Source organism: Neovison vison, chromosome 1, assembly GCF_020171115.1.
Source record: "Neovison vison isolate M4711 chromosome 1, ASM_NN_V1, whole genome shotgun sequence".
Classification (NCBI taxonomy): Eukaryota; Metazoa; Chordata; class Mammalia; order Carnivora; family Mustelidae; genus Neogale; species Neogale vison.
Genome location: NC_058091.1, coordinates 9,301,164 through 9,328,231, shown reverse-complemented (window position 1 = coordinate 9,328,231; position 27,068 = coordinate 9,301,164). Strand labels below are relative to the sequence as shown.

Sequence of the window (27,068 nt, the reverse complement as noted above, 5' to 3'; positions counted from 1 at the left end):
TCGTAAAATCAAACATCCCAAGACCATTTATTTCCAAACCATAGTTTCCTCAGTGATTAGAAGAGTCCTCCATACACCGAGGTCGAACTTACCTAGGGTTCATTTCTGGGCAATTTTTGCACAACTGATCTGTTTGTCTAAACTTACATCAATGAGGTAACATCTTTCTTAGCTCCTGTATCTTTAAAATAAATCTTGTCAGCTTCTAGAGTGAGCACTCTTATGGTTTGCCTCCCTTTCCGTTGTTACCTCATTTTATTTCTCCTTCCCTTCCCCTATGTCCATATGTTTTGTTTCTTAAATTCTACATATTAGTGAAATCAGATGGTATTTGTCTTTCTCTGACTTATTTCGCTTAGCATAATACTCTCTAGTTCCAGCCACCGCAGTGCAAATTGCAAGATTTCATTCTTTTTGATGGTTGAGTAATATTCCATTGTATATATGTACCACATCTTTTTTATCCGTTCATCTGTCAATGGACATCTGGGCTCTTTCCATATTTTGTATCTGCCATCTCTATTCTTTGGTGAAGAGTCTGTTGAAATCTTTTGTCCATTATTAATAAGGCTGTTTGTTTTCTTATTGAGTTTTAGAAATAGTTTATATATTCTGGGTAAAAAATCTTTGTTAGATTTATAATTTACAAATATTTTCTTCCAATCTATGGCTTGCCTTTTCATTGTCTTAACTGTGTTTTTAGAAAGCAAAAGTTCTCTGGGGTGCCTGAGTGGCTCAGATGGTTAAGCATCTGTCTTTGGCTCTAGTCATGATTTCCAGGTCCTGGGATTGAGCCCCAAACTGGGCTCCCAATTCTGTGGGGAGTCTGCTTCTCTCTCTTCATCTGCCTCTTCCCCTGCTTGTATTCTGTCTCTTTCAAATGGATAAATAAAATCTTTAAAAATTAAAAATTAAAAAGAGAAAGCAAAAGTTCACAATTTTGATAAAGTCAAATTAATCAATTTTTACTTTATGGATCATGATTTTGCTATTGCAAAAAAAGAAATCTTTGCCTAACCCAAGATCACCAAGATATTTTCTATACCTTTCTCTATAAGATTAATAGTTTTAGGTTTTTACATTTCGATTTATTATCTAATCTAAGTGAATTTTTGTATAGGGTGAAGAGTATTGATCGGGATCCTTGTTTTGTTTTGTTTTTCTCCTTTTGCACATAAATATGCAATTGTTTCAGAATTATTTGTTGAAAAGACGACCATTTCCTCATTAAATTCCCTTTGCATCTTTGCCCAAAAAACTGACCATGTGTATATGTGTCTACCATTACATACTATTTCATTAATTTATATGTTGACCCAATCTTTTCCAATGCCACACTTTCCTGATTATTATAGATTTATAGTAATCTTAAAATTAAATAATGTTTCTTGAACTTGGTTGTTCTTTTAGAAAATTGTTTTTGCTATCCTAGTTTGTCTTTCCATATAAATTTTAGAATCATCTTATTTCTACAAAAATAATTCTCCTGAGTTTGTGATTAATACTGAGTCTTCCAATCCATGAACATGGATTACCTTTCCATTTGTTCTGTCATTTTTTTTTCACCTGTTTGATCATTTCCAACATACAAACACTGCCAGGTATTTTAAAATTTTTATATCAAAGTATTTCCCAGGTTTTGGTACAACTATAAATAATACTTCAGGATTTTTTCTTTTTAAATTTCAATTTCCAATTGTTCTTTGTTAATATATGAAAATGATTGATTCTGTGTATTTCCTTATATCCTGTGACCTTGCTAACCCAACTCATTAATTCTGGGACTTTTGTTTTTTTTAGGGGGGGTGACTATTTAGGATTTCTACATACCCAATTATATTTCCTGTGAATAGAAACAGTTCAATTTCTTCCTCTTCAATCTTTACGCCTTCTATTTCTTAATCTTGCTTTATTTGATGGGGTAGGACCTCCAGTAAAATACCAAACAGGAGCAGTAAATGCAGATATCCTTATATCGTTCCTGATCTTGGGAGGAAATCTCCCAGTCTTTCATCATTAAGGATGATGTTAGCTGTAGACTTTTTTGTAGATGTCCTTTACCTGTTTGCAGACATTCTCTTCTATTCCTAAATTGCTGAATTTTGACAAAAGCATTTTGTGCATCTATTAAAATGAACATGTGATTTTCTGTAGTCTGTTAATATGTTACACTGACTAGTATTTTAAGAATAAATTGAAATAATGATATATTAGATATGTTTTATTTGCTAGTATTTTGTTAGGGATTTTTGTGTCTATGTTCATGACAGATATTAATCTCTAGTTTTGCTTTGTTTTGTTTTGTTTTTTGGTGAGATCTTTCATTTTCCCATGAAGATAACGTTCATCTTACAAAATAAGCTAATAAGTAGTCCATCTTCTTCCATATTCTGGAAAATTTTATGTATAACTGGTATTCTTTGTTCCCTAAAAGGTTTTAATAAATATTCCTGTATTATCTTTTTAAGAATCTAAAATGAGGCCTTCTCTTTTATTCCTGATTTTGGCAATTTGTGTCTTCTCTTTTTTTCTTAACCTGTATGGCTAGAGGTTTATCAATTTTATCAATATTTTCAAAGAAGCAGCTTTTAGTTTCATTGAATTACCTTGTTTTTCTATTATCAATCTCATTGATCTGTGCTTTATTTACCTTTATTTGTTTTATTTCCTTTTATTAGTCTCTGTTCTCTGCTTGTTTTGATTTCAAATACCTCTTCCCTCTCAAGCATCTTTTTTTTTTTTTAAGATTTTATTTATTTATTTGACATGGAGAGAGGGAACACAAGCAGGGGGAGTAAGAGAGGGAGAAGCAGGCATCCACTGAGCAGGGAGCCCTATGCAGGGCTCGATCCCAGGCCTCTGGGATCATGACCTGAGCCGAAGGCAGATGCTTAACGACTGAGCCACCCAGGCTTGCCCCCCAACCCCCAAGCATCTTAAAACTGAAGCTTAAATCACTGATTTAAGGTTCTTTCTTTTCTGTCACTATTTAACACTAAAAACTTCTCAAGTGCTGCTTGGCTGCATCCTTCAAGTTTGGATATACTATTATTTTCCTTTCATTCAATTAAAAATATCTTCTGGGGTGCCTGGGTGGCTCAGATCACAATCTCGGGGTCCTGGGATCAAGCCCCACGCTGGGAATACCTGCTCAGAGAAGAGTCTGCCTTTTCCTATCCCACCTCCTCTGCCCCTCACACCACTCATGCTCTATCAAATAAAATATTCAAAAAATATATTTTCTAATTATATTGTGACTTCCTTTTCAACCCATGGAATATTTAGAAGTGTGTTAATTTCCAAGTATTTGGTAATTTCCAAATATGTCTGTTGATTTTTAGCTTAATTCCATTGTGGTTGGAGAACAGGCTTTGTATATTTTCAATTCTTGAAAAACTTGGTTTGCTTTATGGCACAGAATATGGTCTGTCTTGGTGAATGTTCCACATGCACTTGAAAAGAATGTATATCCTGGTTTGTTTGGGGGCAGAGGGCTCTACAAAAGTCTATTAGGTCAAATTGGTTGGTAATGTTTTTCAGATCTTCTCCTTACTGATTTGATGTCAGCTCATTTTGTTGATTACTAAAACAGGAATAGTGAAAGCAGGGGCTAATCAGATCACCAAAGTCCTTTCAGCTAAGTTAAGTTGTCTGAAGTTTACCTTGAGTTTCGGAAAGCTGTTGGGAGATTCACCTTAAGAAATGGAGTAACGTGGTAAGAAAAATTTTTTCAAAAAAAATTTTTTTCAAACTTGACAAGATTGAAAATAGGCTGGAGGAAAGTCAAAGCAGCAGTGGGGAAAACTACTGGGAAGGTATTTAATGATCATCAAAAAGAAACATGTACTTGACTTAAAGCAGTGGCTCTGAGAATGATGAAAAAACAGATTAAGGAACAATTAAGAGAACAGAATCTAATAATCACTTGAAAAAGGTGGAGAATAATGAATACCAGGGAGTAGATGGTTATGGTTCCCAGTTTCTGATTTGGAATACTGGGGTATGCAGGGGTATGTACAGGTTAATATTTACCAAAATAGGGAAATACAGGAATGGAAATTGATTTGAGAAGAAGGATGAATTCCCAATTTCAACACGGTGAGATTAAGGTTCCTATAAAATATTCATGTAAAGATGTCCATTAAATAATCTCAGTTCAGCAGACAGGTCTAAGCTAGATAGACTTAAGAGTCATTAGCACATACTATTAATTGAAACAATTTGTTGGGGTGAATTTACTGAAGAATGGTAAAAATATTAAAAAGAGCTTATCCAAATGTCATTTTAGGATTATCAGATTATTAAAATGCAGATTCTCAGGAACTACTTTAGATTGGACTTCTGTTTTCACCCTCAGGAGGCTGAAACCAAGGTGTTCCAGTGCTGCATTACTTACTGAAAGCTCTAGGGGAGAATGCACTTGCACACTCACTCAGGCTGTTGGCAGGATTCAGTTCCACGCAGCTGTCAGACTGAAGCCCTTGTTTCCTTGGTAGGGGTGGTCCACGTGCCACCCTCCGATCTCTGTAGGTAGCATTCTACAGTTCAGAACTGGCAATAGTGTATCCTTTTCACATTGCCTTATCTCTGACACTTATGCTTTCCTATTCCACTTTTAAGAACTCATGTGGTATTAGGCACTGTCAGAAAATCTAAAATAATCTCCCTAGCTTAAGTTCTAGAACTTTCCATCTGCAAAGTCTTTTTTTTTTTGCCATACAACGTAACATATTCACAGGTTCCAGGGATTTGGGCATGGATATCTATGAAGGGCCAGTATTCTGCCTACCATAAGCTACTATAAGCATTCTGATATAACACTTCTTGTAGACCTATGTTTTCATTTTTCATTGATCTTGGGTAAGTACCTAGGAGTGGAATTGCCGGGTCATAAGGCAGGTATATGTTTAACTTTATAAGATGCTGCCAGATGTTTTTCCAACATGATTGTACATTTCACACTGCAACCAATAATGAAGGAGTAGGAGAGTTCCAGCTGTTCCATATCCTCACTGATATTGGAGCTATTAGTCTTTCTGGTTTTAGCCATATTAGTGGGGTATCCCCTTGTGTTTTTAATTTGCGAGTCCCTGAAAACTAATGATGCTGAGCACTTTTTCATATTCGTGTTGGCCATTTACATTTATTGGTGTGTGAAGTGTCTGTTCTTTTACTCATTTTTAACTTGGATTATTGGTGTTTCGAATGAGTTACTGGCTCTTTATTCATTCTGGAAACAAATTCTTTATCAGATATATGTACAATATATACTGCAAATATCATCTCCTCTTCTTTCTTTTTTTTTTTTTTTAAAGATTTTATTTATTTATTTGAGAGAGAGAGACAGTGAGAGAGAGCACGAGCGAGGAGAAGGTCAGAGAGCGAAGCAGACTCCCCATGGAGCTGGGAGCCTGATGCGGGACTCGATCCCGGGACTCCAGGATCACGCCCTGAGCCGAAGGCAATCGTCCAACCAACTGAGCCACCCAGGCGTCCCTCATCTCCTCTTCTGTGACCTGTCTATTCACTTTCTTTTTTTTTTTTTTAAGATTTTATTTATTTATTTGACAGAGAGAAATCACAAGTAGACGGAGAGGCAGGCAAAGAGAGAGAGGAAGGGAAGCAGGCTCCCTGCTGAGCAGAGAGCCCGACGCGGGACTCGATCCCAGGACCCTGAGATCATGACCTGAGCCGAAGGCAGCGGCCTAACCCACTGAGCCACCCAGGCGCCCCTGTCTATTCACTTTCTTAAAGGCACCTGTTGACGAACACAAGTTTTATTTTCATAACGTCTCTTTTATCAGATTTTTTTCCTTTCATTGTTATTGCATTCTTTGTCCCATTGCAGATATTGCTGCCTACTTCAAAGTCACAGAAATTCTCCTATAAGTTTGTTTTATCTTTTACTTTCAGGTCTTTGATCCATCTCAAATTAATTTTTGTATATTGGGTGAAATGGGTTCATTTTTCCCCCATATGGATATCCAATAATTCAGCATTATTTGTCGAAAACTTTACTTTTGGAGCACCTGGGTGGCTCAGTGGGTTAAAGCCTCTGCCTTCGGCTCAGGCCATGATCTCGGGGTCCTGGGATCAAGTCCCATATCAGGCTCTCTGCTCGGCGGGGAGCCTGCTCCCCACCCCCCTGCCTGCCTCTCTGCCTACTTGTGATCTCTGTCTGTTTATAAATAAATAAAATCTTTTTAAAAAAACAAAACAACATTTTACTTTCCTCACTAAACTGATTGGTGCTTTCTATGAAAATCAGTTGGCTATATAAGCATGGACATATCTCTGGACTCTATTCCATTTCATTGATCCATTTGTTTATCCTTATATAAATGCCACACTGTCTTGATCACTAGAGTTCTATAATAAATCTTTAAGCTCGGTAGTACAAGTTCTCTGGTTTTGTTCTTCCTTTTCAAGATCGACTATTCTAGATCTTTGGCACATTCATATAATTTGAAAGTCAGCTTGTCAATTTCTATTTTTTAAAAAAAGCCTTTGGGATTATTATTGTGATTGCATTAAATATGCAACACTAGTTTTAAATAGAGAACAGAGGAGAAATTCTGAGGACACAGAAAGTAAAAATGGAGAGTTTAAAAGCAAATGAAACAAATGCTCAAAAATTCCATTAAATTTAACAACAAGGAAGTCACCAGAGCTTTTACAACGGTAGCTTCATTGCCCTGGTTGGAGAAGAAACCAAACTGAAACTAAATATCCCATTCCCTCTTCATTCTTACTAAAACCAACCAACCAACTAAACAACAACAACAAAAACCCCTGAATTCTTGCCATTTGCGACGACGTGGATGGAACTAGAGGGTATCATGCTTAGCGAAATAAGTCAATCGGAGAAAGACAACTATCATATGATCTCCCTGATATGAGAAAGTGGAGATGCAACATGGGGGGTTAAGGGGGTAGAAGAAGAATAAATGAAACAAGATGGGATTGGGAGGGAGACAAACCATAAGTGACTCTTAATCTCACAAAACAAACTGAGGGTTGCTGGGGGGAGGGAGGTTGAGAGAAGGGGGGTGGGATTATGGACACTGGGTATGTGCTTTGGTGAGTGCTGTGAAGTGTGTAAACCTGGCGATTCACAGACCTGTACCCCTAGGGATAAAAATATATTTTATGTTTATTTTTTAAAAAATTTTAAAAAACAACAACCCTGAATTGTAGTTGGGCACACAGATAACTGGATAAAGACTACATTATCTATCTTTTCCTCTACTTAATTGTGACCACTGATTAGAAATCAGCTAATGGGCTCTCAGTGGATGTGTCCCACGCAACTTCTTAGAAGTGTCCTTAAGACCATGTTCCTTTCCGGGGCGCCTGGGTGGCTCAGTGGGTTAAGCCTCTGCCTTCGGCTCAGGTCATGATCTCAGGGTCCTGGGATCGAGCCCCACATTGGGCTCTCTGCTCCGTGGGGAGCCTGCTTCCTCTCTCTCTCTCTGCCTACTTGTGATCTGTCAAATAAATAAATAAAATCTGTTTTAAAAAAATTAAAAAAAAAAAAGACCATGTTCCTTTCCAACAGACACCTGAAAAAGTGCTCAACATCACTCAGCATCAGGGAAATACAAATCAAAACCACAGTGAGATGCCACCTCACACCAGTCAGAATGGCTAAAATTAACAAGTCAGGAAACAACAGGTGTTGGCGAGGATGCAGAGAAAGGGGGACCCTCCTACCCTGTTGGTGGGAATGCAAGCTGGTGCAGCCACTCTGGAAAACAGTAAGGAGGTTCCTCAAAAAGTAGAAAATAGAGCTACCCTAAGACCGAGCAATTGGACTACTGGGTATTTACCCTAAACATACAAATGTAGTGATCCAAAGGGGCACGTGCACCCGAATGTTTATAGCAGCAATGTCCACAATAGCTAAACTATGGAAAGAGCCTAGATATCCATGAACAGATGAATGGATAAAGATGTGGTATACATATACAATGGAATATTATGCAGCCATCAAAAAGACCACAAACTCTTGCCATTTGTAACAACGTGGATGAAACTAGAGGGTATGATACTAAGCAAAATAAATCAGAGAGGGACAATTATCATATGATCTCTGATTTGAGGAATTTGAAAAACAAGACAGAGGATCATAAGGAAAGGGAGGGGGAAAATGAAACAAGACAAAACCAGAGAGGGCGACAAACCTTAAGAGACTCTTGGTCTCAGGAAACAAACTGCAGGTTGATGGAGTAGAGAGGGGTAGGAGGGAGGGGATGGCTCAGTATGGACACTGGGGAGGGTATGTGCTATGGTGAGTGCTGTGAATTGGGCAAGACTGATGAATCACAGACCTGTACCCCTGAAACAAATAATACAGTATATATTAATTTTTTAAAAAAAAAGAGTATGTGCCTTTCTTCACCTTTCCCTTTTCCCTCTTGCTATGAGCAGGTGACAGCTGGACTTAAAGCAGCCATCTCAGCCACGAGGTAGCATGCCAAAGAAGGCAGAACAGCAAGGAAGAGGAGCCCAAGGCCCTGATGATCATGGAGCTGTTGCCACACCAGCTACGGCCTGCCTAGCTATGGACTCTTATGAAGAGTTAAGGCATTATCATTATCTGTTTTCTTTGTAATGTACCCAAACCTAACTCTAACCCATCACAGTTTTAACTATCTATATGCCAGTGATCCCACAGCTGTACCTTCAGCCAGATTCTTTTCAGACTCATCTGTCCAACAGCTACCGGAACATTTCCACTTGGATATCCAAGAGGTCTTTCAAATTTAACTGTCCAAAAACACTGTTCTTTTTTTTTTTCTCCCTAAAATCTTGCTCTACTCATCCTCCCCACTGCGACCAAATGGCAAATGGTTTTGGGTTATAAATGAGAACTGATCTATCTTGTAGCTCAAGGAAAACACCTAAGTGTTGCCTGAATCCTTCGTTTCCCTCACCCTCTTCAAGTTAAGTTTTGATAAGGGACTTCATTTGATTTTCTTTCAAAATTGACTTGGCTGCTGTTAGTCCTTAGTCAAGTTCCATGAAAAAATCATGTACAATTTTAACTGGAATTGTACTGAATTTGCAGAATTGGGGAAAACTGACACCTTTATGATATTGAGTATTCCCATCCATGCATACGATGTATCTCTTCATTTACTTGGGTCTTCTGTTATGTGTTTCAATAGAACATTACAACTTCCTCCCTAGGGGACTATACAGCTTCAGTGTGATCTGTTTCTAGATACCTTTAGTTTTGAACACTGGCACAAACAGTACCTGTTTTTTAAATTTAAAATTCCCAGTTAGTTATTGCTGATACATAGAAGTGTTTTTTAAAATTCAGAAATCCTTCTGAACGCCATTTTTCACCACTTAATACTTCCCTTTCCCTCTGATTTTTGATCTCTTCCCTTACCTTACCTTATAAATGCATGTATATGTATGCCTACACATAGGCACACACATTTCTCTGTTGTTTTGTTTCTGGGATGTTTATTCTGTTCCATTGTCCTGTCTTGTACTACTACCACACTGTCTTGTGCTGTACTTTTGTATTTTGATAGCATTACTCTTCTGTCTCAAGCTCTTCTTAGCTGTTTATGTTAGCTTACTTTTCCAGATAAATATTGCAATTATTTTGCAGCTTTCTCCCCAGAGCCTACCTAAGTTATATCATTTGGGGGCTCTGAAGGCCATTCTGACACTCTCTAAACAAAGCAGCTTTTCCAGTCAGTCACTATTACATCACCATCTACCTTCGCGTTAAATGATTTTGCTATCTTTCTCCTCCCCACCCCCAATGAAATTGGTTGCTTGTTAATCACTGTATTCCCAGTGTCTACAACAGTGTCTTGACACATACCAGGTGCACAAAAATGTTTGAATAAATGGATGGAGATTTTAAATCCGGATTCAGAGAAACACAGTAAGAAAAGCAGGTTTTGAAATAATGGTGAAAGATAAAAACTCGCTCAGTTTAAGAGGAGGGGCTTAGATTACTCACAGTTGATTCATGTGTAGGCCTCACACCAGCACCTGGGGCGCAAGAGTGGAGGGTCAATGAAATGTTCAGGAGGAGCATGCTTGCAAGGGGGTGAAAAAAAGGAAAGAAAAGATACTTGGAAATAACAAGTGCTGAGGAAGATGTGGGGAAAAAAAACCCTTGTGCACTATTGGTGGGAATGCAAGCTGGAGCGCCACTGTGGAAAACAGTACAGAAGTTCCTCAAGGGGCGCCTGGGTGGCTCAGTGGGTTAAGCCTCTGCCTTTGTTTGGCTCAGGTCATGATCTCAGGGTCCTGGGATCGAGCCCCCATGGGGCTCTCTGCTCAGCAGGGAGCCTGCTTCCCCCCGCACTCTCTGCCTACTTGTGATCTCTGTCAAATAAATAAAAAAAAACTTTTTAAAAATTAAAAAAAAAAAGAATGGAATCTTGCCATTTGCAACAACATGGATGGATCTAGAGATTATAATGGCAAGTGAAATAAATCAAAGACAAATATGGTAAGATTTCACTCATATGTGGAATTTAAGAAACAAAGAAAAGCAGACTCTTAAATATAGAGCACTGGTGGTTGTCAGGGAGAAGGTGAATGGGCAGATGCGGGAAATACGTGAAGAGGATTACAGTACACAAACAGTGATGAGCACGGAGTAATGCACAGAATTGTTAAATCCTTATATTGCACACCTGAAATTAATGTTACCTTCCATGTCAATTATACTTGAATAAAGAATTTTAAAAATTAAAAAAAATCATAAAAATATTTTAATGAGAAAAAGACACTTTGTAAGAACCATACCTAGGGCGATCGCAGAACCAGCAATACGGAAACCAAAAAGAGGAAAAATGTGAGGGCTGAGAAGAGGGAAATGAATATAAGAGCTGGGTTTATTAATCACATAAACCCATTAGCTTAACTGGGAAATACAATTTAACCTAAGGACGCTAAGCAAGAGCCTCATACCTCCACCGGTAAAAAGAATTAGAGAGCTCTGAGACTACACATCCAAATTTGGGGAAAGGATTAATTCTGGAACCCTCTGGGGTCTTACAGTGACCGTTCGGGGCTTAAAAACCTAACCGCATTCGGGACGCCTGGGTGGCTCAGTTGGTTAAGCAGCTGCCTTCAGCTCAGGTCATGATCCCAGCGTCCTGGGATCGAGTCCCACATCGGGCTCCTTGCTCGGCAGGGAGCCTGCTTCTCCCTCTGCCTCTGCCTGCCTCTCTGCCTGCCTCTCTGTCTGCCTGTGCTCGCTCTCTCTCCCTCTCTCTCTGACAAATAAATACATAAAATTAAAAAAAAAAATAAAAAAAAAAATAAAAAAAAAAAAAAACCTAACCGCATTCGATCTATCCACCTTCTCGGGTCCCAGTTAGAAGCTGGGCTGGCAGGCTCCGATTTGAGACACTTTCTTACTCCTCATCATCTTCCGTGACAACCCAGTGGAGGCTGATGGTACCGGCAGCGGCTTTGAGGGCCTCAGGGAGGAACAAGTGCTGGGCAGCGACCGAGAAAGAAGAGTCGGGCGGGGGCGGCTCGGGACAGGCCCTCACTCCCCGCGACGGGTCGGCGGGTCAGCCGGTGTGTCAGGGGCCGTGCCCCCGCGCCGTCCTCCCACTCCCCGCCGCGCCGGCTTCGCCGACGCCCTCGCCCGCCCGCACGCGCCCGGGCTCCCCTTCCTACCTACCGGCACGCGGACTCGGCCAGCTCTCGGCCGATCGCCCCCGATCCAGGCGGCAGGGAGCCCACCTTCCTCCGCGGTTCCCAGGCTGAGCCCTCCAGCCGCCTACCCGCGGCACGTGACACCGCCCCCGTCGCGCCCCGCCCCGCCCCGCCCCGCCCCTCGGCCCAGTTCGCGCTCCGCCTCCCGTCGGCGCGCCCCACCCACAAGAGCGTCGCTGACCGATGACGTAGCCGGCGCAGCCACCCTTGGCGAGGGCCCAAGCGCTGCTGGTTCTGCGGTTGGAGGGACTTGGTGTCGGCTCGCCCAGCGAGAGGGGAGAGTGAGGTGCGTGGCAAACCGAGGGCTCCCGAGGAAAGAGGGGAGGGGGAAGAAAAGACCTAAAAGCCTGTCCTCCAGGTGCGGGGGTACGGGGCGGTGTCCCGCACCTCTCGGGGCCCTTCCTGAAGAGGCTTGGAGGCTGTCCCGCAGTAATGAACCGCGGATTTTGTTACGGGAGGTAATGGCTCGCGCCCAGGTGCACGAGTTTAAGCGTTAGGCTGGCGTCCGCTGCGTGGGATATGTTCCTGCTTGGGCAGATCATTGGGGAACCTGAGCTAGTGTGGTTATAGGGAGACCGCTCCGCTCGCCCCCTCCCCCCCGGAGCTATAGCTCAGTTTCTTCGCCCTAATGAGATGGTCGTCCTCACCATTCCTTTCACAGCTCCCATTCTGTGATTTCTGCCTCCCAGAATATTATCTTTTATCGTTATTCTGGGCGGGAAAAGAAATCTTGTGACTCATGTTCTAAAGTTGAATTGGGTACGCGGGCATAGAGTTCGGTTGCTTGCTTTCATTAGGACTGACTTGTGTAGCATTTGCAAGTAAGATTTCTGCATTAATAGTCCAATAGACTCATTTTAAATTTTAGAAACCAGAATGTCTTTGTTTTCTTAATGTTAGCCCTCTGTTTTTCATACTTAAATATTTAATGTGACATTTAATACTTTGTCTTATTTCAAGAGGCAAATCTCCGAAGTATATTGAAGTTGATTTTTTAAAATTTATTGTCACCTTACCTCTCTTATTAGCATTTTAAAGGTCATCTGCACCTTCTGCCTGGGAAAAGATGGTCAACGTCTTGAAAGGAGTGCTAATAGAATGGTTAGTACTTTTGATACTTAATAAAATTTAAATCTCCATATTGAATCTTGATGTATGTGTACCTCCTCTAAAACCCATGTTTTCATATCTAAATGAATCAAGTCTTTCAGCTTTCTTAACTTCATTTTTCTTACATAACAAGTGGGACATATTTCGTTGCAGCTTTTCTTCCTGGTGCCAGATTTCAGTGTCGCAGTCCAGTATGATGTAATTGACATATTTCCAACCCGTTTTGGTCAAGGGCAGTGTATTTTTTAGATCAATGCTCTTTAGAGGAACAGTGCTCGTTTTTGTCCTCCAGCCATTAGGGAGATTGACTAGAATTTTAAGGTCTGCCTATGTCTTCACCATCACAAGCTGTAGTCCTGAAAAGAGTAAGAAAATCGAGAGCCAATTGAAGATTTCTTAAACCAGGCGCACATTTCATAGGAGAAGCTAGAAACCTTAATGGGCAGCATCAAATTTCTCAAAGCAAGCTACATTGGGCTTTGTTACCACGCAGTCCGAAAACCTGAACTACTGGACCAGTTCTTGCTCAGTCTTCACTTGTTCGTGATAGCAGGGCTGGGGAAGGAGCAAAACCAAACCATAGGATACTTCTGGCTTGTATAACAGCATTGTCTTATAGAAATATAATGTGAACCACATGTGTAGTCTTACTTTTTTTTATTAGCCACATTAAGAGTAAATTGAAGCAGGTGAAATCAATATGTTTTATTTAACCTTGTGTCCAAAATATTTCCACATGTTCTAAATCTTCAGAATTCATACTAAGATTTCAAAATTTTGCTAAGTCTTTTTCCATACCACGGCTTCAAAATCCAGTGTGGAGTTTACTTTCACAGCCCATCTCACAGGCTGGCCACATTTCAAGTGCTCAGCACTGAGTTGTGCAGATTTAGTGTTTGGATAGAAACAACAAAGATAAGAAGGAAAGAACCAGTGATGTAGGAGGGAAGCTAAGCGGGAATCTTTCATAAAAGTGAGTCCCTGGTGATGAGAGATGGACTAAGATGACACACTGGAAGTCAGCGATTTCTTTCTTTTTTTTCTTTTTCTTCTATTTTTTTTTAAAGATTTATTTATCTGTTTGATAGAGATCACAAGAAGGCAGAGAGAGAGATAGAGAGCAGGCTCCCCGCTGAGCAGAAAGCCTGATGCGGGGATCAATCCCAGAACCCTGAGATCATGACCTGAGCCGAAGGCAGAGAGGCTTAACCCACTGAGCCACCCAGGCGCCCCTCTTCTTCTATTTTTAATGAGAGTTTTCGTGGAGAGGTGAGATAGATGTCAGATCGGAGTACTTTGGGAAGGGAAAGGAAGGTGAGGAAGTGGAGAAGTCTCTTTGGAGAAGTTTTGTTGTAGTAATGAGGAAAGGAATGAAGAAGCGGGTTGATGGCTGAAGAAGGATATGGTAAGGGAGTCTGGTTCTTGTTATTTCGTTTTAATGTGAGAGACTAGAATACATGTTGATAAGAATAAACTGCTTAGGGGGTGCCTGGGTGGCTCAGTTGGTTAAGCGTCTGCTTTCAGCTCAGGTCATGATCTCAGGGTCCTTGTATAGAACCCTACATCGGGCTCCCTGCTCAGCAGGGAGTCTGCTTCTCCTCCTCCCTCTGCACCTCTTCCCTGCTTCTGCTGTCTCTCTCAAATGAATGAATAAAATCTTAAAAAAAAAAAAAAAAGTACTTAGGTGTTCACTTGGGAAAGCAAGGGGAAGGGCTCTAGATCCCATAAGATCTAAAAACAATGTGCTATTTTCTTTTAGAAAAGACTTTTATGCTAATTTTCATATTTTCTTTTTCTTAAAACTTTGTCATATCACAGTTTGAGCTTCACCTCTGGATTTAATAAATCTTCTCTCGTAAAATTTTTGTATTTTAGTTTTTCTTGATGTGTTAAGTTTTATTTATCTAGACTCTGTTAGGAGGACAGCCATATTAGGTAAAGATCTGAATTCACACTTTTTTTTTTAGCTGAACAATTATTTCACTGCATTTATTCTTTTCATAGGTATTCATGTATTCATAGGTAATCATAGGTATCTCTTTTTTATCACATTGTTTCATTCTCCTTGCTACTTTCCTTAGTCCTGTCCCACATCCATTCTTTTGTCATTATTGTCTCTTCAAAAATAACCTTAGAATAATTTAGTCTGTTTCGAAAATAATACTTTTGGGATAATGATTGGGATTGTGTTAAATCTGTATTTTTTTTTTTTTAAGATTTTTATTTATTTATCAGAGAGAGAGGGAGAGAGAGTGAGCACAGGCAGGCAGAGTGGCAGGCAGAGGCAGAGGGAGAAGCAGGCTCCCTGCCAAGCAAGGAGCCCGATGTGGGACTCGATCCCAGGACGCTGGGATCATGACCTGAGCCGAAGGCGGCTGCTTAACCAACTGAGCCACTCAGGCGTCCCAAATCTGTATTTTAATTTGAAAAATTACATGACTGGACTGCATTTTAAAGAGCAAAACTCTATGAGACTCATTAAAATCTCAATGGTAGGCCTTCAGGGTAGCCTTGAGGACAGAGTACAGATTTGTAAGAGGAGCTGAGGTGTTAAGTTTTCTTTCCTGATGGGCTGAGCTGTCTGCCTGGTTTGCTGTCATGTAATCAAACCTCTGAATTCTGCCTGGGCTCTAATGGCCCTCTGTCACTTTGCTGTTCTGTGTAACCCCAGGCTAGCCGCAACAACATCATCTGAAACTTGTTAGAAATGCAAAATCTGAGACCTCACCCTAAATCTCCTAAATCAAAATTGTATATGCAAAGGAACTTGTTAAGAAGCATTAAAAGTTTGGGAAGCACTTAATTGGCTTAAGGTTGAACATCAGTTTTCCTATGGAGAATGGTTTTGCACCAGGGTCACTAAAATTTTATTTTGCAGATAGTCAGTGCCCTTGGCAGAACTTTAATTTTTTCCTTCAAGGTGAATTCTGAAGTGTAGCCTGCACAATTTTTTGAAAAGGTAACTGTCTTCCCAAAGGTTAAATCTTCCAAAAAGACTTCAGGCCTGAGAAATGACAGATCCATAAAGTGCATGGTCAGGGCTGGTGGGTACTCCACAATCAGATGCACATGTTGGGATGGTAACTGGAAGAGTCCTTCAGTTCCCCTCATGTCTGTATTTGATGCCAAAAAGAAGATTCTTAACCCCCTGAGCCACCCAGGTGCCCGGAGAAGAGGCTTAATAACATAGTACCATTATGTTTATTACCTCATAATCCCCATAGATTATATGGAGCCTCTAGGTGTACTGGAGTACAGAATTTGATAGGTCTGAAGTTCGTAGGCAAACTACTCAAGAGTCTCCTAAAACTATTCCATCATTCCGCTTATTTTCCCTCCAGATTCCAGCCACATCACCCTACAAGGTCATCTGTCACGGCACAGATAGTACTGTTCACATATTCTGTTCCAGTGGCCAGCAAGATTCTTTTCAGGCGTGTGTGGCCTCCTTCAGGAAGGGAGTCTGACTTTGACACCTGTCTTAGGATGACTTAACTTATTGCCATATTTAAATTCCACGTCAGTTCCTTTTAACAGATTTGAAGTCTCTAGTAATGAAGCAGATAAATCAGATTATGATAGCGGCCATTTAGGCCAAACTGTCAGTGAGCTGGAAAAGTCAAGGTGCTGGATTCCAAGAAGACGCTTTCCTCACAAGGCTTATTGAAAACCCAAATCTAAAGCTAAATTGAAACGCTTTTGTTTATAAATTTGAGTTTTTATATCAAAATGAGATTGGTGAAACCTTCCTCTTTGTTGAGATCCACCATGTCAGCTGCCAGCCTCACACCAAGCATTTTCCCAAATCTAGCCGAGCACGGCAGTGTCGCGGCAGCGAGTGCCGGACAGCGTCTGTCTGATTGCAGGTGCTGGACAGACCTCCCGGGTGACAGTTACCCTCGTGGTGTGGCAAGTGCTCCAGCAAGGAGGATTTGTTGCAGAGGTACAAATTCCAGCCAGTTTACAACATGAGAGCAAAGGATTTGGAGAAATAGATATTATTAGTCCAGTCTTACCCTTATAGCTTTGGCTTGTAATCCTGTATTGTGTATGAGAAGCAAATAAGAATAAGGCAAAAGCATCTACCATTTTGTTCTGTTCTTTCACATCGTTTACATCTCTCTTGTGAGCCTCTGCTGCTTAGAAGGGCTGTACCCACGGAAGTTCCCTGGCCACCCAGAACAGTGTCTAGTATGAGGAGCAGGTATTTAGTAAATATTTTGTTTATTGAATGAATTTCGTCAACAGAATTAAGTCAAGGAATGTAATCTCAGCGTAAATTCAGGTTATTAATGTTCCATTAGAACTCTATTACCACGGTGATAATAGTGGAGGTAAGAATAGGTTCTGATAGCTTGGATCCAAGTTTCAGTACCAAAAAGGTTTGTATGCCAGACCCCCTTTTTGGCAAGTTACATCAAAATAGCTCTTAAATGAAGAGACTGTTGTCTTCCAGTCTTAGTTTTTAAAAAGCAGGCTCTGCCCAAGCTACCAGTATGGATGATGGAGGTGCAGTCTTTTTTTTTTTAAGATTTAATTTATTTGACAGATCACAGGTAGGCAGAGAGAGGGGAAACAGGCTCCCCACTGAGCAGGGAGCCCAACGTGGGGCTCCATCCCAGGACACGGAGATCACGACCCAGGCAGAGGCTTAACCCGCTGAGCCACCCAGGCTCCCCAGACGTGCAGTCTTAAACGGCTGATCTAGAAAGCAATTTGTAATAGGTTTTTTTGAGCTTTTATATGATTTAACACAATAATTCCATTTCTAGAAGTTTATTCTAAAGAGGTGACCCTAAGGAAGTGATCAGAACTGCAGGAAAAAATGTAGGAGATTGAGGGGTGGCTCAGTCGGTTCCACGTCTGACTCTTAGTTTCAGCTCAGGCTGTGATTTCAGGGTTGAGCGATCAAGCCCTGCTGCACCAGGGTCCCTGCTTGTTTGGGAGTCTGCTTGACAGTCTCTGAGTGCACTGGTACACACGATGCTCTCTTTCTCAAATAAATCTTTAAAAAAATATACATAATTGAGTGTGCTAATAAAGTTGATATAATGCTAAGCAAAATAAGTTGGTCGGAGAAAGACAAAAACCATGTGATTTCACTCATGTGGAATATAAGAAACAAAACAAAGGGGGAAATGTGAGCCAAATCAAGAAATAGACTCTTAATGATAGAGATCAAACGTGATGGGGCGTAGGGAGTGCGACTTGGAGTGACGAGCACCAGGTGTTGAATGGAAGTGTTGAAATGTTGAGTTATTAAATTAAGAATTGTAGGGACGCCTGGGTGGCTCAGTTGGTTGGGCGGCTTCAGCTCAGGTCAGGTTGAGCCTTCAGCTCAGGTCATGATCCCAGCGTGCTGGGATTGAGTCCCACATCGGGCTCCTTGCTCAGCAGGGAGCCTGCTTCTCCCTCTGCCTCTGCCTGCCATTCTGTCTGCCTGTGCTCACTCACTCTCTCTGACAAATAAATAAAATCTTAAAAAAAAAAAAAAAAAAAAGAATTGTGGCATTTTTGTAATTAAGTAATGTAGCTATTAAAGTATTTGAAAACATTTTAAGTGCTAAGGGATAATGACATGGTGTAATACAATGATAAATAAAGATGATAATTTTATGAAGGAATGCCTTCATAAAATGACCCCGAGCGTTTACCAGATACTGTCCTAAGTCCTTGGTAATATTCGTTTAGTTCTCACAACAACCCTATGAGATGCAGATTTTTTTTTGTTAAGATTTTATTCATTTGAGAGACAGCACACATGCAAGCAAGCACATGGATGGAGGGGTGGGCAGAGGAAGAAGCAGACTCCCTGCTGAGCAGGGCACCAGATACTGGGCTTGATCTGAGACCCAGAGACCATGACCTGAGCCAAAGGCAGACTTTCAGCAAACTGACTGAGCCTCCTGGGTGCCCAGATATAGGTATTTGTATCCCATTTTACAGATGTAGAAATTGAGGCACAGAGAAATTAATTGCTCAGGCTTATACAGCTGCTAAGATGGGATTGTAAACCATAGTGTTCTGCTTCAGAGCCCAAGCTAGTAAGCCTGACGTAGACTAACACAAAACTTAAGCATAATATTGTGTTAAGTTCTTACTTTTATTTTTTGAGATTTTTCTCTTTCGTTATTTGACAGCATAAGCAGGGGGAGCGGCAGGGAGAGGGAAAAGCAGGCTCCCTGCTGAGCAAGGAGCCTAAGGGCTTGATCCCAAGAGCCTGGGATCATAACCTGACCCGAAAGCAGACACTTAACCAACTAAGCCACCGAAGCGCCCCTTTATTGTGTAAAGTTTCAAAAAAAAAAAAGTGTGCATGCATTTTCTTAGAATATCATACACACAGACTAGTAAAAAAAATTTGTAACAGCAAATCCTTTAATAAGGATAGAAGTAGGTAATTTGAACCTTTCTTCCTGTATTCTCCCACACACCCAAAAACTCTAGGCATTTTAATTGCTCTTCATTTGAGTATCTGCTATGAGCAAAGTGTTTTTAGATGTATTCTCCAATCCAGCAACCCTCCAGTATGAGTGGCACTGTCTCCATCTTACTATCTAGGATGCTAAGACATGGAGAGGTTTAGTGATTTTATATATCACGCATATTGGTTGACTGAGCTGGGGCTTGGAGTTAGGCTGAGTCCAGTGCTGTCTTTAGTGTCATATCTTTCTGACAGTAAACCTAGTGTATGTCATATTGGGAACTTAAGACTATTACTTTGGTTAGCTCAATGTCCCTTGTGAGCCATCTACAGCATGTTGGGTCCTAATAAAGGTACCTATATCTCAAGCTGGACAATAGGCTTATTCCAGAAACACTTTGGAAAATGCTCGTAAGAAGGAAATAAACTTAAGCAAACAAAGCCATTTTATTTCATTGTTTATTAACAATTTTCTAAAACATTCTTTTCTCAGGGCATACAGAATTTGGAGAAATACTTTTAAGATTTTTAAGTAACTATACTTGTTAGCTAATTATTTTCAGGAAGAGTAGTTTACCGTTGATTGAGCTGAGATCATCATTCTGACGGGACGGACTGTGCTGACAATTTTGTGCAGGTGACCAATGAAGTCTGTGATCTGTTTGACAGCGAACTACATCATCCTAGTAGAGCCATTGTGGTGTAATACTTTTTCGAATCATGTATTATAGGAGTTTTACTCAGGTTATGTAGGAAGGAGTCGATTGATTCCTACTTTCACATCTCCAGGACCAAGACATTTTTCCCTTGCTCACTAACCCTGAACCCAGGACTTCAACCAAGTATGTCTGTGAGCACTTGGTTTTGTTTTTCTTTCTTACCAGCAGGTTCTCCCATGGACTCTTCGTGAAGAAGTAGAGTAAATAGCCCTGTATTCAGGCAAGATACTCCAGTTCCCTCAATGTTTCATGATAAAAGTCCCTTAAATTTTGTCATTTTGAATCATTATAAATTATATTTCAGGTACATGCTTGAGAATTCAGTCACAAATTGCTGTTTCCTTTCAAAAAGTTGAAGTGAGGGTATGAAGAAGGGAAGTGGCTACTTCAGTGTCTCACCAGCCAGTCACTTTCTAAGTATCTCCTTTGTCAGTGAGCAGGTTTCCCCAGGTATGGGGAATGGCGCTGGTGTTCGAGATGGTTCGCAGTAGAACACAGAAGGGAGGAGGAGAGGGGCGCCTGGGTGGCTCAGTGGGTTAAGCCTCTGCCTTCAGCTCAGGTCATGATCTCAGGGTCCTGAGATCGAGCCCCACATCGGGCTCTCTGCTCAGTGCGGAGCCTGCTTCACCACCCCACCCCCCGCCTGCCTCTCTGCCTACTTGTGATCTCTCTGTCGAATAAATAAATAAAATTTTAAAAAGAGGGGGAGAGGGGGAGGACACAGAAATTGTTTTTATATGACCAGTTTGATTTATTTGAGGATGAAAACACATTGGGTTGACTGGTGATTCATGCCAGGCGAGGTCAAGTTTAAAAGTTGATTTAAAGGCAATTTAAAGAAAAATAGTAAGTAATGTATAACTCGGGTGTTACAAGGGGTGCTAAATAAGCAAGGATAGTATGCAAATGGCAAAAATTTTGAAAACGCCAACTGCTGATTCAAAGCGCGAATGTGAGTCCCCCTGGCACTTAGGTCTCAGTCCTTACCTTACTGTGCCTGTTCCCAGCCCCTGACACAGTGGATCACTTCCTCTTCTGAAGGTCCTTTGTTCATTTCCCTTCCAGGACTCAGGGTTTCCTTCCTACCTCAATGTCACTGCTTTATAGTCTACTTTGCTGATTGTCCATTTCTTCCTAACCTTTTATATCAGGGAGTCTAGGGCTTGGTCCCTGGTCTTTTCTCTGTAGCTATGTTCACTCCCTCGTCAGGGCTTGATGATTGACTTTTTCTCTTCAGTCTGGACTTGGCTGCCGAAATCCAGAATTGTATATCCACCTTCCTCCTCGGTTTCTTCTCTTGGGTGCCAGGAGGCATCTCGCGTGTAACATCCTAAAACCCAGCTCTTGATCTTCCCAGCAGACCTGTTCCTCCTACTTCCTCCTCGTCTCCGTAAAAGGCAACTCCACTTTTTCATTTGCTCTGACCAAAAATGTTGGGAGTCTCCTAATTCCTCTCCTTCAAAGCTAGGGTCTAGTCTCAGCATATTATGTTGCCTTTACATTCAACATATGTCTAGAATCCAAGTACTCATCATCTCACTTTTACCACGTAGGTCCAAATCATTGACCATTGTCATCTCTTGCCTGGGTCACTACAAGCACTTTCTTTCTTTCTTTCTTTCTTTTTTTTTTTTAAGGTTTATTTATTTATTTGAAGACAGAGATCACAAGCAGGCAGAGAGGCCAGCAGAGAAGGGGGGTGGGGAAGCAGGCTCCCCACTGAGCAGGAAGCCTGATGTGGGGCTCAATCCCAGGACCCTGAGATCGTGACCTGAGCCGAAGGCAGAGGTTTAACCCACTGAGCCACCCAGGCGCCCCACTACAGTCACTTTCTAATCAGTCTCCCTGTTTCTGCCCTTGCCTCCACTCCCCTCCAGGCTTTTCTTATCCCCGCAGGCAGCATGATCCTTATGTCTAAAATTGAAGTCAGTCTGTAAGTTAAACCATGTTACTCAGTAAAAGCCACACTTGATAAAATCACCTCCAAGGCCCTTAAGGGATCTGGCCCGGCTACAGCTAACTTTCTGACCTCACCTCCCACTTCTGTCCCCTTTGGTCCCCCCTCTCCAGCCTCCATAGCCTTACTGTTCACTCTGCCTAGGATGTTCTCGCCTGAGTCACCACACACCTTGCTTACTCCCTCCTCCTGTTTGTTCAGATACCGCTGCTTGGAAAGGCCTTCCCTGCCTCCCCCGTTTAAACTTATAGGACCCTTTCACTTTCATCACTGCCATTTCTCATCCGACTTCCCTGCTGCTTGCATGCACGTGTGTGTGTGTTTATCGTAGTCCTACCGGTAAAATGTAAGCTCCATAACAGGGAGGTTTCCGAATTGTATTGCTCACTGCTGAATACCCAGGACCGGGATATTGCCTAGCACATCCCGGTGCTCAGTAAATATTTATTGAATGCATAAATAAAGCTTAAAGGAGCAAATTTACTTCTGAACCAATCAATTCTGCACATTAGAGTGGTCATTCTAATTCTGCAATGGTAGAATATGACTGAATTTTGCCAAACTTAAGTGGACAAGCATAACCTAGGGGTTCTGAACCTATGTATACGATGACAGGCATACTAGAAACTAAATTTAAAATTGTGTCGGTTCTGATGTGTGCAGACTTATTTATTCACATCATTTAATGGTGTAGTCAGTTGTTAATAAAATCACTGTAATGGTTAAGTTACTGAAAATAATTTAAAAAATCATCTTTTCAGGAAGACTTGATTTTATTAATAGTTAATATACCACGAACCATACTCATGTAGTGCTTGAAATCCTTTACCTTTGTTAGCTTCACTTATGCCTAATTTGTACTCAAAAGATGTTAAACTTGTTTTTAATGTTTTCAGGAAATTACAATGACCTCTTTTGAATTGTCATCTTTGTAACTGATGTCATTCCTTAAGAAACAGTAAGATTTTGTAAAGTAACATGTTCTCTAAGATTTAAAAAAACTATATACAACTTGACATTTTTGTTTTCATCTGTTGCTAACTACATCGTTGTACATTATATTAGGTCTAGAGAGTGTCCTTGTTGTGATTCAGGGTTTTTTTTTTTTTTTTGACAGAGATATGTTTGGGTATATTCTAGAAATAGGGTTTTCTTTTCTTTTCTTTTTAGATTTATTTATTTGAGACAGAGGCAGGGGAGAGCGAGGGGAGGGGCAGAGAGAGAGAGAGAGATCCGAAAGCAGACTCCCCACTGAGCACAGAGCCCAACAAGGGACTTGATCCCAGGACCCTGAGCTAATGAACTGAGCTGAAATCAAGTGTTGGACACTTAACCGACTGACTCACCCAGCCACCCCATGTAAATCCTAGAAATTGTATCCCTCTTTTCCATGTGACTTACTCTACTCATTCCAAACTAAAAATCACAAATAAATAGAATTAAATTATGTCTCTTCTTTGAGCTCAGTATTCTCAAGAAGATTTTGGTAGAATTTCCTTTAAAGATTCTGAGTGATAGTTTAAACTTAAAAAGTTCAGAATTTTAATGAAGAAAAAGAACTTGAGAACCTGCTGCAAGCCAAACACTATCCCTGGCATTATTCTCCTTTAATTTCTCTAACAGTCTGTTGTGTAGGCTTATTTTGTGGCGTTAGAGTTTAAGTACATGTTAAGGTCACAGGTGATAAAGCTGGGATTGACTTTTGCTATTCACCCTGCTTGATCACAGTGACTGTTTAACTGGTTTTGTCAATTAATTATTCCCTGGCAAGATAGTGAAAGTCTATTGACTTCTTAGATATAATGGTCATAGGCAAGTAAGGAAATTCATTTTTTGAATCAGTTAAGGGAGCTGTGATTCTAGGCCCTAATAACTGCAAAGCTCTGAACATTACTTTTTCACTTGCCACTGACAAATTAATCTTTTAAAATCTCATAATTGGCCTCTTTCTCTAAAAGTCTAATGCTTGAGACAGGAAGTATGGAATTGAGTAACAATTTAGAACTTTTACAGTTGCCTTAAAAATCCTGCATGCCCAATTCTAATTGCTCAGGTGTAATTTGACAGCACAGTGTGTCGTTATCATGTGTTTCTTTCTGCAGTGACCCTGCCATGAAGCAGTTCCTGCTGTACTTGGACGAATCAAATGCCTTAGGGAAGAAGTTCATCATTCAAGACATTGATGACACTCATGTCTTTGTTATCGCAGAGTTGGTTAACGTCCTCCAGGAGCGAGTAGGTGAATTAATGGACCAAAATGCTTTTTCTCTTACCCAGAAGTGAAGCTACTCAATATTGACCACATAGGAATTACAAGTAACAAATGTGAGACTGTCACCATTCAGTGTCCTGTGTGACAGATGAGACTTCGTGGCTTGGGCGCATATCATGGGAAAAACTGTGATGTCATTTGTTCAGAAAAAAGTCCCTGATTTTCTTGTTTGTTTTTTTCCCCCTGTTCATGTACCCTAGAATTTAAAAAAAAAGAAAAAAAAATCATCGGTTGTCTGTAATTTGGCTTTTATTATCCTACGTTAAAATGTAAATGGTTTTCCTACCCTTTTAATACCAATTTAATATAGTAAGAATATAATGGAATATGCCTTTACCAGTTTAACCTAGGTGTTTTGCTTGTTCCTGTTAATGTGGGATTTTGTAGTGTGGGTATGGTTTGTTCTAATTAGAAACTTGATTACCTAGATAAATACGCCAAGGTAGGACTTTGGTAATATTTATGTCTTTGCATTTAATATCTGCATACTGGCCAGCTGTACTGGTGAAGAAGATGGGGAAGAGAACCATGTTACATTGATGTGAGCTACAGTTTGCATTTCCCTAAAAATACAGTGTTTTTAAAGTACAGAGAGTTTGGGGCGCCTGAGTGGTTCAGTTGGTTAAGGGTCCAACTCTTAATCTCAGCTCAGGTCTTGATCTCAGGGTCATGAGTTCAAACCCCACATGTAGAAGATTAGAAATAACCAAATGGGAAGGGGGAATGTTGCATTACAAGCTTTATCTTCTCTGTGTTTAAACTTTTTCAGTCACATTTTCCTTTCCCATCAGGGAAAATGTTCTTTTGTTTAAAAAAAAAATTGCTTTATTTGTGCCTTATTCCATATGAGAATCCATTTAAACTCTTTTTAAAAAGAAATAAGGACTGTAGAAAGAGGACAGCATAAGGCATGTAGTCAGTCATACCGTAATAATGTTATATGTGACAGTTAACTAGACATACCGTGGTGAGCATTTTATAATGTATATAATGTCAATTCACTATGTTATACACCTATAACTAACAGAAGATTGTGTATCAACTACAATTTTAAAGAAAGGCAAGTAAGAGCAGATAGAAACAAAGTGAGTCTTGTGGGAAATGGGATGATGAGGTTCAGATGTACTGCATATGGTTTTATGATTGTTTGGAGGCAGAAATAACACTGATAGGAGCTTTGCTGCCCTTCCGGAAGATGGTGTTAACCAGGATGGGTTCATGTGATGAGAATTTTCCAAGAGAGAAGAGGACTTGTGTGATGCTGTAACCCAGTTTTCTTCCCTCCTGTGGTGTGCTTATTCAAAGCACCTGTATACCATTTTCAGTCACACAAGCTGGACACTGCCACCCTTTGGTACAGCAGGTCCTTGCTTATCCACGATTTCCCTTTCCACCGGCAACCAAGGTCCAGAAGCAGATGATTGTCCTCATTATTGTCAGAGGGTAGTCACCTAGTGCTGTCACGATGCCTACACGTTCACCTCACTTCTCATCCTTTGGGCATTTTGTCATCTCACATGAGGAACCCCAAGAGGAAAGACAATGAGTACAGCACAGTAAGATAGCTAAACCATATGCACATAACCTTCATTACAGGTTATTCTATTTTATTATTAATTATTCTTCATCTCTTACTGTGCGCCATTTATAAATTAAACTTTGTCATAAAGATGCACATACATCTTAGTCTACATGGGGCTCAGTACTTCCTGTGGTTTCAGGCATCCTCTGGGGGGCTTGTAATACAGTTCTCCATTTATCATGATTCTCATCAATATAAATCAAGCTACAGAAGTTTGATTCTCATATAACAATGCAAACAATTTTGTGGCATTATTGGTACATTTGGTACTAAAATGTGTTGAGTAGAAAATATATTTCTTCAGAATTTCCAGCTGTACTGAAATGGTACTGAATCTTGTATTTCAGGCATATCTAAATCAATTTCAAATAAAACTCAGATATTTGTCAGCTAATACCTTTTATATTAACATGAAACCTTACAAAAATTTTCTTAGAATCCCAGTTTAAAAGGTATGGAAAAAAACTATATTGAACAGTGAATGCAAAGAGTCTTATGTGAAGGAAAATCTTTCATCAGCTCTTATTTTTTAATTTTTTTTCCAAAGATTGATTTTATTTATTTGAAAGGGGGAGCAGAAGCACGGGGAGAGGCAGAGGGAGAGGGAGAAGCAGACTGGCCTGCTGAGCATGGAGCCCAACGCGGGACTCGATCTCAAAACCCCAGGATCATGACCTGAGCCAAAGGTAGAGACACATAACCAACTTAGCCAGCCAGGCACCCCAGCTCTCATTTTTTAAAAAATCCTATTGGAGCAAATGTTAAATATTTCTCTCCAGACACTGCATTATGAAAGACAGGACACTGTGACACTGGGAAGCCCACCTTCAGCTGTTTAGTTGACTTGTTCAACTTCGAGAGAATAGGACCTAACCAAGTGACATTTTACCCAGACCTTCCTTCTTGGAATCTGACCAACATTATTTGATTTGGTGCATTTTAGATGTTGAGAACAAGAGACACAGACTGCTTGGTAATGGAGAAATTGACTATTGTCTTTTTTAAAGATGAAGTCCTGAATATTATGAAAAGGTAGTATTGACTAAATTGTCTAACCTGCAAAAAGAATCACTTCAATTCACAGAGGTTAGGTGACCAGTCACAGATATCTGTGTGCTAAAATTGTGATATTTAGAGTTATACTAACTTCTAACTTCTTTTTTTTAAAGATTTTATTTATTTATTTGACAAGTAGGCAGAGAAACAGGCAGAGAGGGAGGGGGAAGCAAGGCTCCCTGCCGAGCAGAGAGCCCAGTTCGGGGCTCAATCCTAGGACCCTGAGATCATGACCTGAG

At 40.6% G+C, this 27,068-nt stretch overlaps 2 protein-coding genes across 5 annotated transcripts in view; one reads left to right on the top strand and one right to left on the bottom strand.

Annotated features, from left to right (window-relative positions):
* SERAC1 (serine active site containing 1) overlaps nucleotides 1–11,785 on the bottom strand; it is a 55,158-nt gene extending 43,373 nt beyond the window's left edge. For 3 of the 4 annotated variants that reach the window (XM_044243115.1, XM_044243104.1, XM_044243126.1), the window contains exon 1: nucleotides 11,675–11,785. The gene's annotated coding sequence lies outside the window, so the exon portion shown is untranslated. Of the gene's footprint in view, nucleotides 1–11,344; nucleotides 11,484–11,674 lie in introns of all 4 variants that reach the window. The other variant, XM_044243135.1, reaches the window with a different exon arrangement.
* A 112-nt stretch (nucleotides 11,786–11,897) lies between these two features.
* Nucleotides 11,898–26,202, top strand: GTF2H5 (general transcription factor IIH subunit 5). Its single transcript, XM_044243088.1, has 3 exons — nucleotides 11,898–11,995; nucleotides 12,738–12,810; nucleotides 24,022–26,202. Exons 2-3 carry the CDS (start codon nucleotides 12,776–12,778, stop codon nucleotides 24,200–24,202), a joined length of 216 nt encoding a protein of 71 aa, XP_044099023.1. The 5' UTR covers nucleotides 11,898–11,995; nucleotides 12,738–12,775; the 3' UTR covers nucleotides 24,203–26,202.
* Nucleotides 26,203–27,068: the final 866 nt, after the last annotated feature.

Excerpts from the sequence above, each read along its gene's own strand:
- GTF2H5 (XM_044243088.1), top strand. The coding sequence starts at position 12,776 with ATGGTCAACGTCTTGAAAGGAGTGCTAATAGAATG. Across the intron at positions 12,811-24,021 it reads AAAGGAGTGCTAATAGAATG|TGACCCTGCCATGAAGCAGT; the intron begins GTTAGTACTTTT and ends TTCTTTCTGCAG.